A 15929-nucleotide genomic window follows, 5' to 3' on the forward strand; every position below is an offset into this window, starting at 1 on the left:
TTCCTTTTTATCATGGGGCTACTAATGTCCTTTTTTTTTTTTTCTGTTTATCATGGGGCTACTAATGGCTGGTGTCTTGCATGGCCATGACTAACTTGCTGCATCCTTGGGTCTCGTATGGTCTTTCATAGCATAGCCTAGTCTTTACTATGCCTTTGTAGAATCATAGTGTCACAGGGGGTGTGAAGTGTGCTGCTTCCACTGCTGTGAAGTACACCACAGGGTTTATGTTAATGGGAAGTAAAGGTTGGAGTTTAATGATGGGCCTCACAAAGAACAAAGGAGTAAGAAAAGAAATTATAATTGAAAGTGGGTTAATTCAGAACTCTGGCAAAGGAATGGTTTCCATTCTAAACAGTTGCATGGTGTCTTGTGAAGCCTTTGTAAAATATAGAAAATGTCTTCCTCACCAATGTTGAGACCTATTTTATATGATTCTCAGGATCGTTGTAAATCATATGATATTTCCTGAGGAAGGAAAGTAGAGATTGTAGGTCTTCAGCCAGAGGAGAAGGAGAGAGAAGTAACAAAGATGCCTGGTAGACTGGAGATCATAAATTGGTTATGAGGTCAGATGGAAGGTAAGCAGGAGGAGAGAAAAAATTGTGACTTGGAAGGATGTTTAAGAAATAAAAACAAAGAGTGACGAGGCAAGTGCATGAGTTAGTGTAAGTTTGGGTCAAAGAAAGGAAAATAAAAAGTAAAACTGAAGGGAGGAGTGCAATCAGGTAAACTTCCAGTGTTTAGAGGAACCTGGGAAGAGAACCGGTTACAGTGGTAAAAAAAAAAGGGGGAGATGAAGTTAAGCATTATAGTAAAGGACAAAAGGAAAGAAGAACTAGTTGGTCAAAATCAACATCACTTTTCATGAGATGCAGAGATTGAAAATCTTCCAAGTGGTACAGAGAGAAGTGCCCAGCAAAGTTAATGCAGTCTTTGAAATGGTGAGAGCAAGAGAAGGCAGTGATGCTTTAGAAGACGGCAAGCAATAAGAGGAGAGCAAAGTTTACTGAATGTGAGGACATGATAGGAGGGTGGAGAGAGAGAGAGAGAGAGGGAAGTGCTTCCACTAAATCTACTACAATCAGAAGAGGAGGGCAGAAATAAAAAAACAAGCATGTCAAGATTCTAGATGAAGAGCTAGAAAAGATAACAAATTGTAAAACTTGAAAAAATGACACATGAAAAGAGCTTTGTTTCTGTAGCCTGCCTGTCTTTAGACAGTAACAAACTAGTAGATTTTAAAACTTTGAGGGTCTTTGTTTTGTTTGATTGCTTTTGGATTTTATTGGTAGACTATAACTAGTCATTTACAAGTAGAACAAAATATAGATTCTACTTGTGTGGGCTTTTTCTGCAGTGAACAGTAGTGCTGACGAGGCCATGATTGATCTGTTGGCTGGGTTGGAGAATGATGGATATCAAATGGGACATCACAAAACACTATCTCACCATCATTCTGTTGGAAGCTTTCGAAATTCTCAGAACAGCGATGACGAAGAAAATGAGCCACAGTGTGAGAAAGAAGAAATGGAACTCAGCTTGTTAATGTCCCAAAGGTGGGACAGCAGTATTGAAGAGCCTGGGACAAAAAGAAGGTATATGTGTGATTTTCTTCTCTTAATATGTACTTTCGTGCCAAATCTTCCCTCCCTCCCACTCTGTTTCAAGTGTGTTATGAGACCACTGAACTGTAGAGAGGTCCCTGTTGACAGCACTGGAAAAATCTATGCGGATCTTGGGATAAAATGCAGTTGTTGAAATGATGTTCTGAAAAGTCAGTTTTATATGGAAATAAAGATTAAATGTTTGGGTATTCCTAAGCTTCTAGTTTGCTGTTTGAGGAAAATTGAGCAGGTTTTTTTGTCCTACAAGTCCAAACACAAAAAACCTTAGTTGTAACCTCCTTTTAAGGTCACATCTTGGGTGTAGTACAAATGTTAAGGTGTATCTTGTACATCTCATGTGCCTGTAACTTCTACTGAAGTGAATATTTAAGTAGTATTCTGGTGAAGACTGACTCAGAAGCCTGAGGAAAATGTCTATTTGTTTCTGTGCTCAAAGCTTACAACAAAACATGAATGTTGCTCGCTCTGCTGAACTGCCAAAGGTCAGCAGCTTGTATGTTTTTAAGGCAGAGATTTTTTGGAACACCTTCTCAGGTTGTAGTGACCTTTTGTACAGCCTGCACTGACAGGCTTTGGAAGAAGCTGTATCTGTTTCTCTTCACCCTCCTCTCGCCAAACCTTCTGGTAGTCGTAATTCTATTTGAAAAATGAGAGACTTCACAGACATAACATTTGCATATTTGGATGTGGAGTTTTGGGGGTTTTTTTTAGATCAGAAGTCATAATTATACTATGATTCGGAGAGAAAGAGAGGCATAGAAATATTTAATCTTTCCTGAAGGCATACAGAAAAGTTGTAACAGAATCAGAATTTAGATCATTAATCTCCTCATTTTTGAGATAATTCTTCTCTAAAGCTACTTTTTCTATCTGATCTTTGATTTTTTTTTTTTTGTTGTTTTTTTCCCCTCACACTAGTCTGAAAAGTAGGAATTTACATCTAAGACATTTTAGTGGTTTCATGGTATTTTCTGTGTACAACCAGCCTGTATCTTGCAGAATTTATTAGTTCAGGCACAGCTCTGTATAGGCATGACTGTACCACTTCTGGAGTCAGGTAGGATCCTGAAGGAATTAACTGCTTTTTTGCAGTAAAGAATCCTATTTAAAACCTCAGCAGTCTTGATCAGCTGGTTCACGAATAACTTGCTCAGATATATACCTACACCTTGCTCCCAGATGGAAAGCACTAGGGAGAATGTGCGTACCGGGTTCTTCCACAAGGAGTCAACTTACGTTCAGAGGAATTACAAGCTTTGTTTCAGAGTGATCTCTGCAGAGTTTGGACTGTCTTGAGAAGATAGCAATAGGTATCTCTGCCCCCTGCATGATTCTGCTCATGTGTAAAGAGCACTTTGAGCCTGATGGTGGCTCCAACCTTGTTCTGCTTGGGCTTACTCTATCTGTGCTGATGCATCCTACCTTACCCATACTATCACTTTTGCATTACTGGGTATTTAGCAATCTTCCACTGTCTCAAAAAATATATTGAGGTAATGAGGAGTAACTACACCCTACTGACTGGGTTTGGGTTTGATTTGTGCTGAACTGGAGAAAAAAAGCCCATCAAGACCTGGACTGGTTCATATACGGTGGTACTGTGCTGTGTTACACAAATTTTTCTGGAATCTAAACCACGGCCTTGAATGCAGAGAGATCCAAGTTGTTATCTGCGTAAGTTGTGTGCAGGCTCACTGGATTTGTTAACGTTGACAAAGATTTACATCAAGCACAGGATTATAGCACAATAGGTTGGAAGAAAAATGCTGTGTAGTCCAGTACCCTGGTCAAAGCAGCTTCGGACAGATCAGTTGCTCTCTGGTGTTACGATACATGTAATTGATGCTCTGAACCAAACTCCACGGCTAAGAGTTCTTCAAAAGCAGTCTGTGTTCAGATTATTGTAGTTTTTTCTTTCTGTAACTTCTGAACCTTCGTATTTATGCCTTTTAAGGTACCACACAATAATGTTTTGATATATCAAGCTACAAACAAAACAAACCAAAAATGAATTCCTTAATATTTATCTGGATTTCTCTCTTGTAGCCACAGAATAGCTGATTTCTATGAAGACTTATGTCCATGTCACACTTTATTTTAAGGAATAAGTCAAATTCCTAGGTGCTTCTAGATTTGTAATATACCGGAGGGTTGGGTTTGGTTTGGGGGGGGGGTTCTTTTTTTTTTTTTCCCCTCATATAGAGCCATGACACCTTTAAAAAACATGAAAAATTCACAGAAGCTTTTCTTTGTAAATTTACTGCTTCCTTTTTTTTGCCCAGCAGATTTATGACTAAAAACATCAACGTAGGACAGTTAACTTATTAAAAGCAGCTTAAGTATTAGCAACAGCAACTTCTGAATGTTCAAGGAGGGATGGAAACAAACATTGGTTTTGTAGTTTTGCTTTAGTTAAGCCTGCGAAGAGAGAGAATGGTTATAATACAGTAAAGATTCTTTAAAAAAAAAAAAACAAAAACAAACATCTGGTTGCTAAGAGCTAAACTGAAGTAATTTTGCATAGTTGGTCTTCAAATTACAAACACTTTCAAGAAATGGAATTATATTTCAATAAAACTGAAATAAAATGAAGCAGCTAAATGCCATCTCTCTTAACTTCTTAAGCTAGTGAATCCTGCTGGTTTTGTCTGTAGTTTTTAAATGCTTGGCTACCACTGTTGTCTCTTTAAAATAGTAACATTGAATAATATTTTGAATTTTTCAGTGAAAAAAGTAAGGAACAAAGTTAAGAGTGTTCTTGGTTCCCTTTGCTCGCAGAAACTACACAACTGTATAGCACCACACCCCTATAATTCTGAGGTTCCCCGTGGCTGTTAGTATTTTCTAAGAGAAGCAGTGTGCGTTAATTAGTTCCTTCTTTTTCTGTAGGTCAGCGGTCAAAAATATGCATCGAAGCTCTACGGAGGAGGATTCATCTTCAGAGGAAGAAATGGAGTGGAGTGGTAACAGTACACTCCTAACTAATCTCTCGATACCTCAGTTAGATGGGACTGCAGATGAAAATGGTGGTAAGTAACGAGAAAAACAGTGGTGGAGGTTGAATTATTACCTGAGCCATAGTTTATTTTCGGATCAATTTGCTAATTCTCTAAAGTGCTAATCATTTTCTGTTCTTGTTTCAATTGGAAGGAAATGCTCTCAACAGATGGAGAAGCAGGCCCTAAAAATCTTCTGTAAGCCAACAGTGCTGTGATCTCAGTGGTCTCTACAGATTACCAGAAACTGCTTTTCCTATTGTATTAATGATCAAAAAAGGCATTGTTTAATTAGTTTCATGAACAAGATAGTTACCTTATGGCAAGGGGTGTTTTTCTATTACAATTCATTATGCAAATACGGTGTTAACGATTCTGTAGGATCACTGAACCTGCCAGGATTTCACTGTAAATACTAAATGTCTTATTGTGTCCATTTAGATGGTTCTTTGCTCTGCAAGTATTTGCCACACATGCTAAAATACAGTGAGCCTTTGTTCGAGTGTGTGTTTCATGCAGCAGATTGCATGCTCATGTCTTGGGATTGCATGAGTTAAAACTATGCAGTGGCAAAGCTCACACAGAAGAAACTGCCTTTCAAAATCTATAAAAAAATAAATGAATCTCTAGAGATATTCCTTGCCATCTCTTTGTAACGTGCTCTCTGTGATTGATTAACCGTAGTGTTCACCACGCACAGGTAGTGAGCTCTGCAGGTGAATGCATACTTCGAGGTTAGGCACATACATAAATATTATTATTTATTTCATCTCCATATCTTCACACTTTAAAAATTCTGTTGAGCAAACAGTGTAAAACGTATAGAACTTGTGGATAAAATTATCTACCTGTATCCCGGCTTTTCTCAGTATCATGTTGACTTTTCTTTTTGGTCTGATCAACAGTAATTTTTCTTCTTTGTTTAGAAATGTTGTATTAGTCATACTTCATTGTCTTTAAAATTTGTCATTTATGGTTAACATCACTTTACAGAAGCTTCTTTCTTCATCCATAGTACAAAACTGCTTAGTGTAAAATCTCGTTTGTGCTCACGCATGTACCTAATTTCCTGTTATTACACTTGCTCTTCAGGGCAGGAATGTAATCCTTTACAAAATTTCAGTGTTAGTTAGTGTCTCTTAGAGCTATTTGACAAAAATAACAAACATCGTATGTTAGTGTATAGTACAGATGTGTCTTAATATATCTATTAACAATTCTTCATTAGAGAAAGTGAGCTATATGACCTTATTACGCAGACCATCACAGCTGTTCTTCTGTGTTCACTGTCTAAAGCATACTTTGCTGTTTTATTGCTTTTACAGGTATAATGGTGGGGTTGATGTGTGACTTTGGTTTTGAAAAATACACAATTGTTATTTCCCCCTTTGCAGTTTTTTGTAATTTAATGTAAAAAGGGGTGTTTCTGGCTAATGAGACTGTATCTTAAATCGTCATTTAAATTTTAGAATATTTTAAATATATGAAATATGACATGCAAAAGAAGAATGTCAGCTTAAAATGAGTTTATTACTGTGAACTTCTCCATCAGCTTCTTCTGATAGGAAATACAGTAAATTCAGAACACATCTCAGTACAGTTCCTCTGAATTAGAAAGTGCTTATCCACACAGGAATCCTGTGTCTATAGCATCTGGCTGATTGACAAGTATTCTTGCAGTTTTTATATCTGAGTAGTCGGGTACCTTCCAAGTGTTTGTGAGCACTTCACTAAACTCCCATTTTCTTGGTTTAATCATCCTTATTCTTTGTGTGGATTTCTACCGTCAAAGAATTGGAGGCACCATCTCCTAGCTGCATTTCACAGCTCAGGGACTCTGTGTGCAAGTTAGAAAATGTTCTTAGAAATACATTGAGACTTCCTTTTATTTTTCTCGCATCTCCACAAAAAAAATGGCTAAGCAGAAGGCAGCATGAATCTAACATTATCCCCAAATTACAGTAAAGACCCAAAGGATCCCCTGTCCAGTGTGACAGTGTGCAGTGCTCGCTTCCTGGTCATGAAGCATGTTTTATAACTCCTGTAACCCTTCAACGTTTCAGCTATAGATTTGGACACATGAACAAATTGCTGTGTGCAAGGAGCTCTGTGGTAACTTCCTCTTTGCAAAAGAACGAACTCCTTCAAATGACTTGGTGGTCATGGTGCTTACGAGCAAGCCCATTGCTGCTGCAAACCAGTCATTCATTTGTTACTTACCACCTGCCTGTCCACACTTACCCTGCAGCAAACGTGGTGGAAGTATCAGCAGGAGAGAGAAATCATCCCAGGTCTCCTGGGAGAGTCTGGACGGGGAAGTTACCCGCAGCGCATGCTGGTGGCAGATCTGTGTGGGAATGTTAATGAGGGGCTGTGAATTCATGATGTGACTAAGTGGTGTGCGCTGCTGGCATAAACACCTGAGTGGTGGTAGATTGCTCCGCTGTAGAGAAGTGCAGCATGCTACCTACGCTTAGCACACAGGACAGTTAATACAAAGCCTTGTACAATGACTTTTCTATGCAGGGAAAGTCATCTAAATAAGCTCTTTGTTTTTCAGAACCAATAAGTATGCATACTTCCCAGGGACAAAGCAGGATGCATGCTCTTCTAGAAATCAGTCTGTATTCAGTTATCTGAAAGGGTTTTTAAAAGCTTTTTTTCAGAAGGCCAGCACGAAATCTTTGGCAATGGTATACAAACCTTCCATTTAGAAGTAACTGCCAGAACAGCTGAGACACAAACACACCGACAATGTGATTTTGATGAAGCAACTCATGTACTCAGGGTTTGAAGTTGTCATGATCATAAATGCAATGTGATGTAGAAGAGTTGTGTTGTCTTTGGATGGGAGGGCGTTCAGAAAAATGTCATTAAATGGTTAATGCCTTAGGTTGGGGTTTTTTTACAGGAAAACTAGAGTAAAATTGCTTGTCTTCCATTTCAGACAATCCTTTGAATAATGAAAGTTCTCGAACTCACTCCTCCGTCATTGCAACAAGCAAAATGTCTGTAAAGACCTCAATCTTTCACAAAGATGCTGCTACGCTAGAACCCCCATCTTCTGCTAAAATCACTTTTCAGTGTAAACACACAAGTGCCCTTTCTAACCATGTTTTGAATAATGAAGATTTAGTAGAAGACCTCTCACAACCAAACACAGAAACAAGACCTGAACTTTCAGTCCATTCTCTTACAAAAGAAAGCACTTACTCAGCAAAGTACCCAACGCCATTCAGCAATAGTACCCATGCAGAAAACTCTCACAAAGAGAGTAACAAGAAAGATACTCTCCCAGTTCCTTCATGTGAAAATAATATTTTTGAGTATGAAGATGATATTTCATCAGTGAGCAGACAGATACCTAGTAGGAAGTATACTAGCATCAGAAAGGCTGAAAAGGATGTCTCTTTTATGCATGTGGGCCGCCACATTGGTGACAGCATGTTGAATAAAAACTTATTTAACTTTTCCGATTTGAGCCACTCTAGCCACTCCAAAGGTAAAATGTCCTCTGAAGTAAATGAAAAATCCAGCAGTGCAAGTATAAATAGTTTTTTTCCAGCAACAGTTACAGAAAACTGTGAATTGATGTCTTGTTCAGGAGGCAGTCGAACTGTGGTTCATTCACTTGAAAATAACACTGATGAAGGTGGCCTTAATAAGCTTAAAATTAGGTATGAAGAATTTCAGGAGCATAAGGCAGAAAAGCCAAGCCTCAGTCAACAAGCAGCACATTATATGTTCTTTCCTAGTGTTGTTCTTTCTAATTGTCTCAGCCGACCGCAGAAGTTAGCTCCCGTGACATACAAATTACAAGGCAACAAACAGTCCAGGTTGAAGCTGAATAAAAAGAAACACAGTTTTATCAGTCATCAGGAGCCCGCGAGTGTAAATGATGTTGCGTCAGTGAAGGAAAGCTGCTACACACAAGGTAATGCTTACAGTAACATTCCTGATAAGGACAGTGCTTTACCTAGTGACTTAGTTCAAGTTCCTCTTGAGGCTTTTGAAAACAAAATGCCAACAAGTACTGCTAATTATACTGACTGCCAGTTTGCAGATGGATCTCTTGAACCCGAGCAGTCATTTGGATTATGTGGGAATAAATACACACTCCGGACAAAACGGAAGGTAAATTATGAGACTGAAGACAGTGAATCAAGCTTTGTCACGCACAACTCAAAAATCAATCTACCTCAACCAATAGAAAGTGTTGAAAGTTTGGATGGGTCTCAGAAGTCTCGAAAACGTAGAAAACTTTCTAAAAAATTACCACCTGTTATTATTAAATATATTATCATCAATAGATTTAGAGGGAGAAAAAATATGCTTGTTAAACTAGGGAAAGTAGATTCTAGTGAGGAAAGAGTAGTACTCACAGAGGAAAAGATGAACTTATATAAAAAGCTTGCACCTTTAAAGGACTTTTGGCCAAAAGTTCCTGACTCTCCTGCAACCAAATATCCTATTTATCCACTAACACCAAAGAAAAGTCACAAAAGGAAAGCAAAACATAAGTCAACCAAGAAAAAAGCTGGAAAACCACAAAAAACAGGTAGTAAAAATATTAAAAGAACTTTGTCCTTCAGAAGAAGGACCCATACAATTCTTTCTCCTCCTTCACCATCCTACAATGCTGAAGCTGAAGACTGTGACTCTAACTATAGTGACGTTATGTCTAAGTTAGGTTTTCTTTCTGAGAGAAGCACAAGCCCAGTAAACACATCTCCACCTCGCTGCTGGTCTCCCACTGATCCAAAAGCGGAAGAAATTTTGGCCAACCTGGACAGAGAAGCGTTGTTTAGAAGGGGGGCCAATCTGTACAACAACAAGACTGTTAATTCTAGTGTAGGAAAAAATAGTCGAGCAAAAACTCAGGTTAAAAAAAGTAAAAAGAAATTTGCTAGCCCTGCGGTGTCTACCAAGAAAAAGAAAAAGATTAATCAGACTGATAAAACAGCAGATGATGGAAAGAAGAAGCCTAGAACAAAGCAAAGACAAAAAACAGCTGAGAAAGCATCCTCAAGAAAGCGTGTTGTATTTAAAGAAGGAAAAGGAAATGCTCACTCTGCTGCAGAAGTAAAGTTTGTGCTGAAACGTCAAGATCTGCCTGAGATTTCTTACAACTCGGTCAACTCGCAGCCACTTCATAACTGGAAAGACAGTCCTCTTCCTGGCTATTCAACGGGATATTTACCATCAGCACAGCTCCCTTCAGCAGCTGAGGCACAAGGTAATTCATCAGGCTGTTTTCGTTCACTGATGGAGATTGATAAGCCTGTAGATGCACAGTGTTTACCTGCTCCACGAGAAGACCCTCATTCATCTTTCACATCTACTTCTGTGGCATCTGGAAGGGAGGTACCAAAAACGAGCTCTCAAAGGCCCAGGACTCAAAGTGCTATATTTAGAATTAAAGATTCTCCTCTCTTTCAGAACATATTTGATCCATCTAATCACTCAACTCAGGTTATGCAGAATGCATGCATCTCTAGAGATAAGACTTACACAAAAGCAGAAGAGGTGAAAAATTTGCAGAACAGATATTTACCACCAGCTGGGAAATTAAATGAAGCTCGTGACTCTTTGGACACAGCAAAGATGGATCAGTTACATGCCGCTAACTATTTGCATTGTAAAGACAATAATCAACAGCAGATTTTTTGTTTACCAGAGGCATCCAAGCATTCTGATCCTTGTTCTTCTATTCTTAAGTCATCTGAGGATAGCCCTGGGCCACTTCAGTTGCCTAAGAACTGTTTTGTAACGTCTTTGAAGAGTCCAGTGAAGCAGTTAAATTGGGATCAAAACCAGAGAGGCTTTATTTTGGATATGTCACATTTTAAACCTGAAACAGTAAAACAGAGGTCAGAAACAACTGTGCAACCAAAACCCATCTCCCAGTATAAAAACAGGACTATAGTGGCCCCGTCAGCATTCAGTGAAGGACAGTCTGGCTTAGCTGTTCTGAAAGAGTTGCTTCAGAAGAGACAACAGAAAGCTCAGAACGCGAATGTTGCCCAGGAATCATTGCCAGCTAAAACGCAGCTGAGCAGGAGTATACCATGCCCTCTTGAACAGAATAAAGCAATCAAAAGGTCACGGTCAATCACATCGCCAAGAAAATCTCGTGCTCCCAGGAATACAAAACCTAAAGAAAAAACACCAAAACATTCAAAAATGGAGTCTCTAAGCCAGCAGATCGCTAGTCGCGTTGATCACTCAGTGTCTGATGACAGCCCAGGATTTTTTTCGGACCCTGGTTTTGAAAGCTGCTACTCACTTGAAGACAGCTTGTCTCCAGACCACAATTACAACTTTGATATTAATGCTATAGGGCAAACTGGATTCTGCAGTTTTTATTCTGCAAGCCAGTTTGTCCCAGCAGATCAAAATTTGCCCCAGAAATTCTTGAGTGATGCAGTTCAAGATCTCGGTTCTGGACAAACAACGGAAAATGACTTGTGTCATAGTGACCAAAAATCTGAGGAGGAGAAGCAGCATTCTTCAAGCACAAGTAAATGGATACGATCTGGTTCCCTGAGCCCTGAGCTTTTTGAGAAAACCTCACTGGATAACAATGAGAACCACTGCCATAGCCAATGGAGGAAAAACGTTCATCCTTCAACGTCTAGATCTAGTTCTATTGATACCTCTTGTACGCAGGAGACTGAGGTCTGTTTAAATGAAAAATTCAAATTGAATAAAAATACAGTAAATAAAGAGAGATACCTTAACCTTCCTCAGCCAGCCAGCTCAGACTGGATTCAAAGCCACATTAGAAAAGAAACTACTTTTGAACCCTGTCAACCACTTGATTCAGTTAATACCTCCTTTACATCCATATTGTCTTCCCCTGATGGTGAGCTGATAGATGGAGCTTCTGAGGATTTAGAATTATATGTTTCGAGAAACAATGAGGCATTAACTCCAACTCCAGATAGTTCCCCAAGATCAACCAGTTCTCCCTTACAATCAAAGAATGGAAGTTTTACACCTCGTACTGCTCACATTCTTAAGCCTCTGATGTCCCCTCCCAGTCGCGAAGAAATCATGGCAACTTTGCTGGATCACGATCTCGCAGAAACCATTTATCAGGAACCATTTTGCAGCAATCCTTCAGATGCTCCAGAAAAGCCAAGGTACCGTGTTCAGTGCATTTCTGGCTACGTGTGCTTGTGATTATATTTAATTTATTCCTGTGAATAATTTTATGCTGTTACATGGCACAAATGCATGAAAGTTCCCATCTGATATACATAGATTTGAAGTTGAAAATTACTGTACTTCCAGTGCAAATACCCATTTTCGTTCATGACACTTTGTTTTTTATAATGCTTGCTATTATTATAGTAAGTGGTAATGTGCCTGCTTGGTTTGTAAAAATCATGCTGGTCTCAGGAACTGCGTAGTGAGAAAACTAGTTAGCAGGACTCTGCCTGTATATCTTCTTGAGGCCTGCCTGCAGTGCAGTTTATAGCAAAACAATAATTCAAAGTATTTTCTTCACAGGGAGATCGGAGGACGGCTTCTCACAGTGGAAACTAGACTTCCAAATGACCTGCTTGAGTTCGAGGGGGACTTCTCATTAGAAGGTCTACGACTGTGGAAGACTGCATTTTCAGCAATGACAGAAAGTCCTAGACCAGGGTCTCCTCCTCGTTATGGTCACTCTACTGTTAGTAAAAGAGAAAATAATAGCCATAAAACTAGTGAAGACAAAAAAATAGTCATAATGCCATGCAAGTGTGCTCCAAGCCAACAGCAAGTTCAGATATGGCTTCATGCCAAAGAAGAGTATGAACATTTCAAGAAATTGCGTAAGAATCACCCAGCTGAGCTAGCAAAGGCAGCTGAGAATTTCAGCTCTGCAGCATTGTCTGAAGAGAAATCTGTAGAAGTAGTAAAAGCAGATAAACTTAAATCTTTATCTAGTCTGGAAGATGAAAGACCTATTGTGCCTACAAAGAATTCTCCTGCTTCTGTGGCAGAAACTACAGAAACACAAACCAAGGAAACCTGTGATAAGTCTGTAAGCACTACAGCAACTTCTGTAAATACTAAAAATGACATAGACTCTAATAAAGCTCCATCTGAAAGCAAGGCACTTGTTACTTCAACACTAGAACATGATAAGGAGGAGGAGGAGGAGGAAGATTATTATGTCAATTACAGTTCACCAGATTCTCCAGTACTTCCTCCTTGGCAGCAAGTAGCATCTCCAGATCCCAGGCAATCCAATGTAGAAGACACAGAGTGGAAAAGTCCGGATATTATTTTGTCTCCTCTGGAAGGAAATGATGTAGTACCTGCTGGAAGTGCGCAGAACTCTCCATCCGCCCATGAGGATGTTAGGACATCCTTTGACTCATCTCCATTTCCAGTCAATGAAGATCCCATTAATTCAGAATCCATTTGTCGACATAGTACACCCATTGTGCAGAGAAAAAATCAAGATGGAGTACCTGAAGTTCTTGGTTTTACTCCTTTATCCACAGGTAAATCCATTAAGCGATAGTGATAATGCATGCAAAAAAATTCTGAACATGATATATTTATTTTGACATAATGAGAAAAGAGTTACACCTCCACAAAAATGTATTTAAAACTAGTTTTGGAAAGGAAACCAGTGCGTTGTTGTTAAAGTAACTATTGAATTATGACTGAAGTCTGGAAGCAGAAAACCCTTTTGCTTCCTGATGGTTTCTAGTATCTGCACTCTGAGTGGCTGGTTAAAAACTTAACTTAAAAATACAGCTTATTTTGGGGCTTTTGAAATCTTGTTTGTTATATTGCTTGTATTTTTTCAAACACAGTCTCAGTGTGGAGGGGCAATAACACTGTGGCTTTCAGGATGATTATCATGTGAGGTTTGGTAACTTACTGGCCTTGTTCTATATGTTCCTAAATGTCCACAAATTCCAAATTACAGTAGTTGTGCTTTGGGTTGGACAGTGTTCGTTTACATTGTTAACCAAGTGCCTCTGGTTGTTCCTAGCATGTTGTTTAATGTCTAGACAATATTACTGAGGCTAAGCAGTTCTGCACTTGTACATATTTACAGAACCAAAAGCACAGAAACTGAGCCACAAGAGGGGAAGTAATACTGACGGTCTTCGAAGAGTACTTTTAACGACACAAGTGAAGGTAAGTTAAGATTTTCATGTACAGATGTATTTTTATTACACATACACGTTTCCATTCTTGTTCTTCTGAGTTGTTTTTTCTTTCGCTGGTAAGATCTTGAAAGTACATTTAAAATGGTAGGGTGCAATTCCTGTAGGATAAGTGTATACTTAAAGTAAGGAAGAAGAAATCTGTTTAATTTACACAGGAGTGGGGGGGAATGGAGTTGGATATTGAGATTATGGTCTGTATTTTAGGGTAGTGAGATACTAATGACACGCTACAGAAATGCCGTGTAAGGATGTTGTTCTGATCTTTTCATTAAACGTCCTTTTTCAGTTCTATTGTGATTTCCCATTTATATATATGTGTGTTATGTAATGTCGGCAGTGAATGGTGCTGGTGACCTGACAGAGTAGATAGGCAGTGGATCGTGTCAAATGATCAGATCTTTTTGCTAAACAGTGTTTCTGCTCCCTGTGTTGGAGATGGAGCAGTGGGCTGCATGCCTTACTGAAATGGCCCCCTAGTCTTGTTTTGTGTTCTCAGCGTACTGGTGTTCATCCAGTTCAGGTGGGTACTTAGGTGTACTCTTAATTAGGTGGCTGAAACAGAGGTTTCTGATGAATTTGTGGCTCGAGAGAGTAGAGATTTACTGGTTCCCGTCTTCTCAGGCTTCTAAGCAAACTAGTATGTGTTCGTTTCCCTGCTGAAACATGACATGAGGATATAGTGAAAGCTTTTTTTTAGTAATTGTAGGGTAGCATTTGCATTGATAAATTTGTATTTAATATTGTGTATGAATTTAGCAACCTGTAGATTTTTCAGCATTATAATGTGCTTCTTTCTTTCATTTTCCCCCTAAAAAAGAATCAGTTTGCTGCCCTTGGTGCTCCAAAGAAAGAGACTTCTCAGATCGAAGGACCATCTTTAAATAACACTTATGGTTTTAAAGTCAGTGTGGAAAACCTGCAGGAAGCAAAATCCTTACATGAGGTAAATTAATGTTACGTGTTATTTTATAAAATGATAGTTTATCAGACTGGTTTTGTAATGGCAGAATTGAAAAATCTTTTCCTTCTTGGTCCCCACCTGACTTAAAATGAATCACTGCTTGATGTCTGCAGCTTTAAGTAGTTGCTCTCCTGGTTTCAGTTTGATCTCCAAGTGCCTTTATTTAATAGTATTGATCTCAATTTCACAGTTTTTTTGTTGAGAAGGCTGTAAACTTTCCTTGAAAACAAAAAATAAGTTACTGGAAAAACTAGTTGACCATAACTTTCATGGATCGTTTCCATAATAAATAAGGCATCTGGCATCATTCAGTCAGGCCCTCCAGATATCTCTACATGCTACCTTCTGAACCTGCTGACCAGGTCCAGTTAACAAAATGGTACATGTGTCAAAAGAGCATCTCTGTGTATTTCGTGTCGATCAGTGGCTGGTCTGGGAAAAGAGATCAGAATCGCTGGAGAAGAGATGCGACGTGAACACAGTAATACTGTGTGCTCCCAGATGGTCCCCACATCCGTGGCTTACAATTAGCTGTTGACCGATTCACAGATGAGATGGAGAGATAGCAGTTCTGTGCACTGAGTAGGTGACATAAGAGAAGCCACAAGAAACTGATGATTTTGCAGGAAATGGAGGTAGAGCTTGATAGTAGAATTTAATCTCGGTGATGGCTGTGATGATTTAGGGTGCAAATCTAGAGGAAACAAGGCTGCCCCCAGGGTAACTTCCATTCTCAGAAATATTTGCTATTTTTCTCTTGTAATCCCTCAACATTCCCAGTAGTCCATGTAATCAACAATATTATGCAAGACAGCAAAGCAACAGCATGACGTTGAAACAGTTTTAAATACTACAGTACTTATTGTAGAGTCAACACTGTACAGCATATAGGGATTAGCATTTTCTTCATGCAAACCATTCTGCAAAAAACTGTAACAACGTGATGTGGAAGTTCATTAATGCAAGTGAAGGGAAAGTTAGGTATTCTCCCTATCTTCCTGAAAGTGACTTTGTGCTTGTTTGCACATCTTGGGTGAGGGAGGGAAAGGAAAATAAAGACCACAGTGATTCTTTGCTCTTGGTCAGTCCTGAAATTGAATTCAGCTCAATATGCAAAGTTGTTTGAAAGGAATTTACAATTGTTGAACATTGCTGTTTGTAT

The 15929-nt window shown here is 39.0% G+C and overlaps 1 protein-coding gene across 1 annotated transcript in view; it reads left to right on the forward strand.

Annotated features, from left to right (window-relative positions):
* REV3L (REV3-like, polymerase (DNA directed), zeta, catalytic subunit) overlaps nucleotides 1-15929 on the forward strand; it is a gene marked incomplete at its 5' end in the record, with an annotated part of 72593 nt that overhangs the window by 21384 nt on the left and 35280 nt on the right. The window contains 7 exons of the mRNA XM_010142996.1: nucleotides 1361-1598; nucleotides 4518-4657; nucleotides 7572-11769; nucleotides 12140-12561; nucleotides 12673-13125; nucleotides 13692-13774; nucleotides 14624-14749. Of these exons, the coding sequence (XP_010141298.1) occupies nucleotides 1361-1598; nucleotides 4518-4657; nucleotides 7572-11769; nucleotides 12140-12561; nucleotides 12673-13125; nucleotides 13692-13774; nucleotides 14624-14749 (5660 nt within the window). The remainder of the gene's footprint in view (nucleotides 1-1360; nucleotides 1599-4517; nucleotides 4658-7571; nucleotides 11770-12139; nucleotides 12562-12672; nucleotides 13126-13691; nucleotides 13775-14623; nucleotides 14750-15929) is intronic.

Source organism: Buceros rhinoceros, unplaced genomic scaffold (assembly GCF_000710305.1).
Source record: "Buceros rhinoceros silvestris isolate BGI_N320 unplaced genomic scaffold, ASM71030v1 scaffold12469, whole genome shotgun sequence".
NCBI classification, from domain to species: Eukaryota; Metazoa; Chordata; class Aves; order Bucerotiformes; family Bucerotidae; genus Buceros; species Buceros rhinoceros.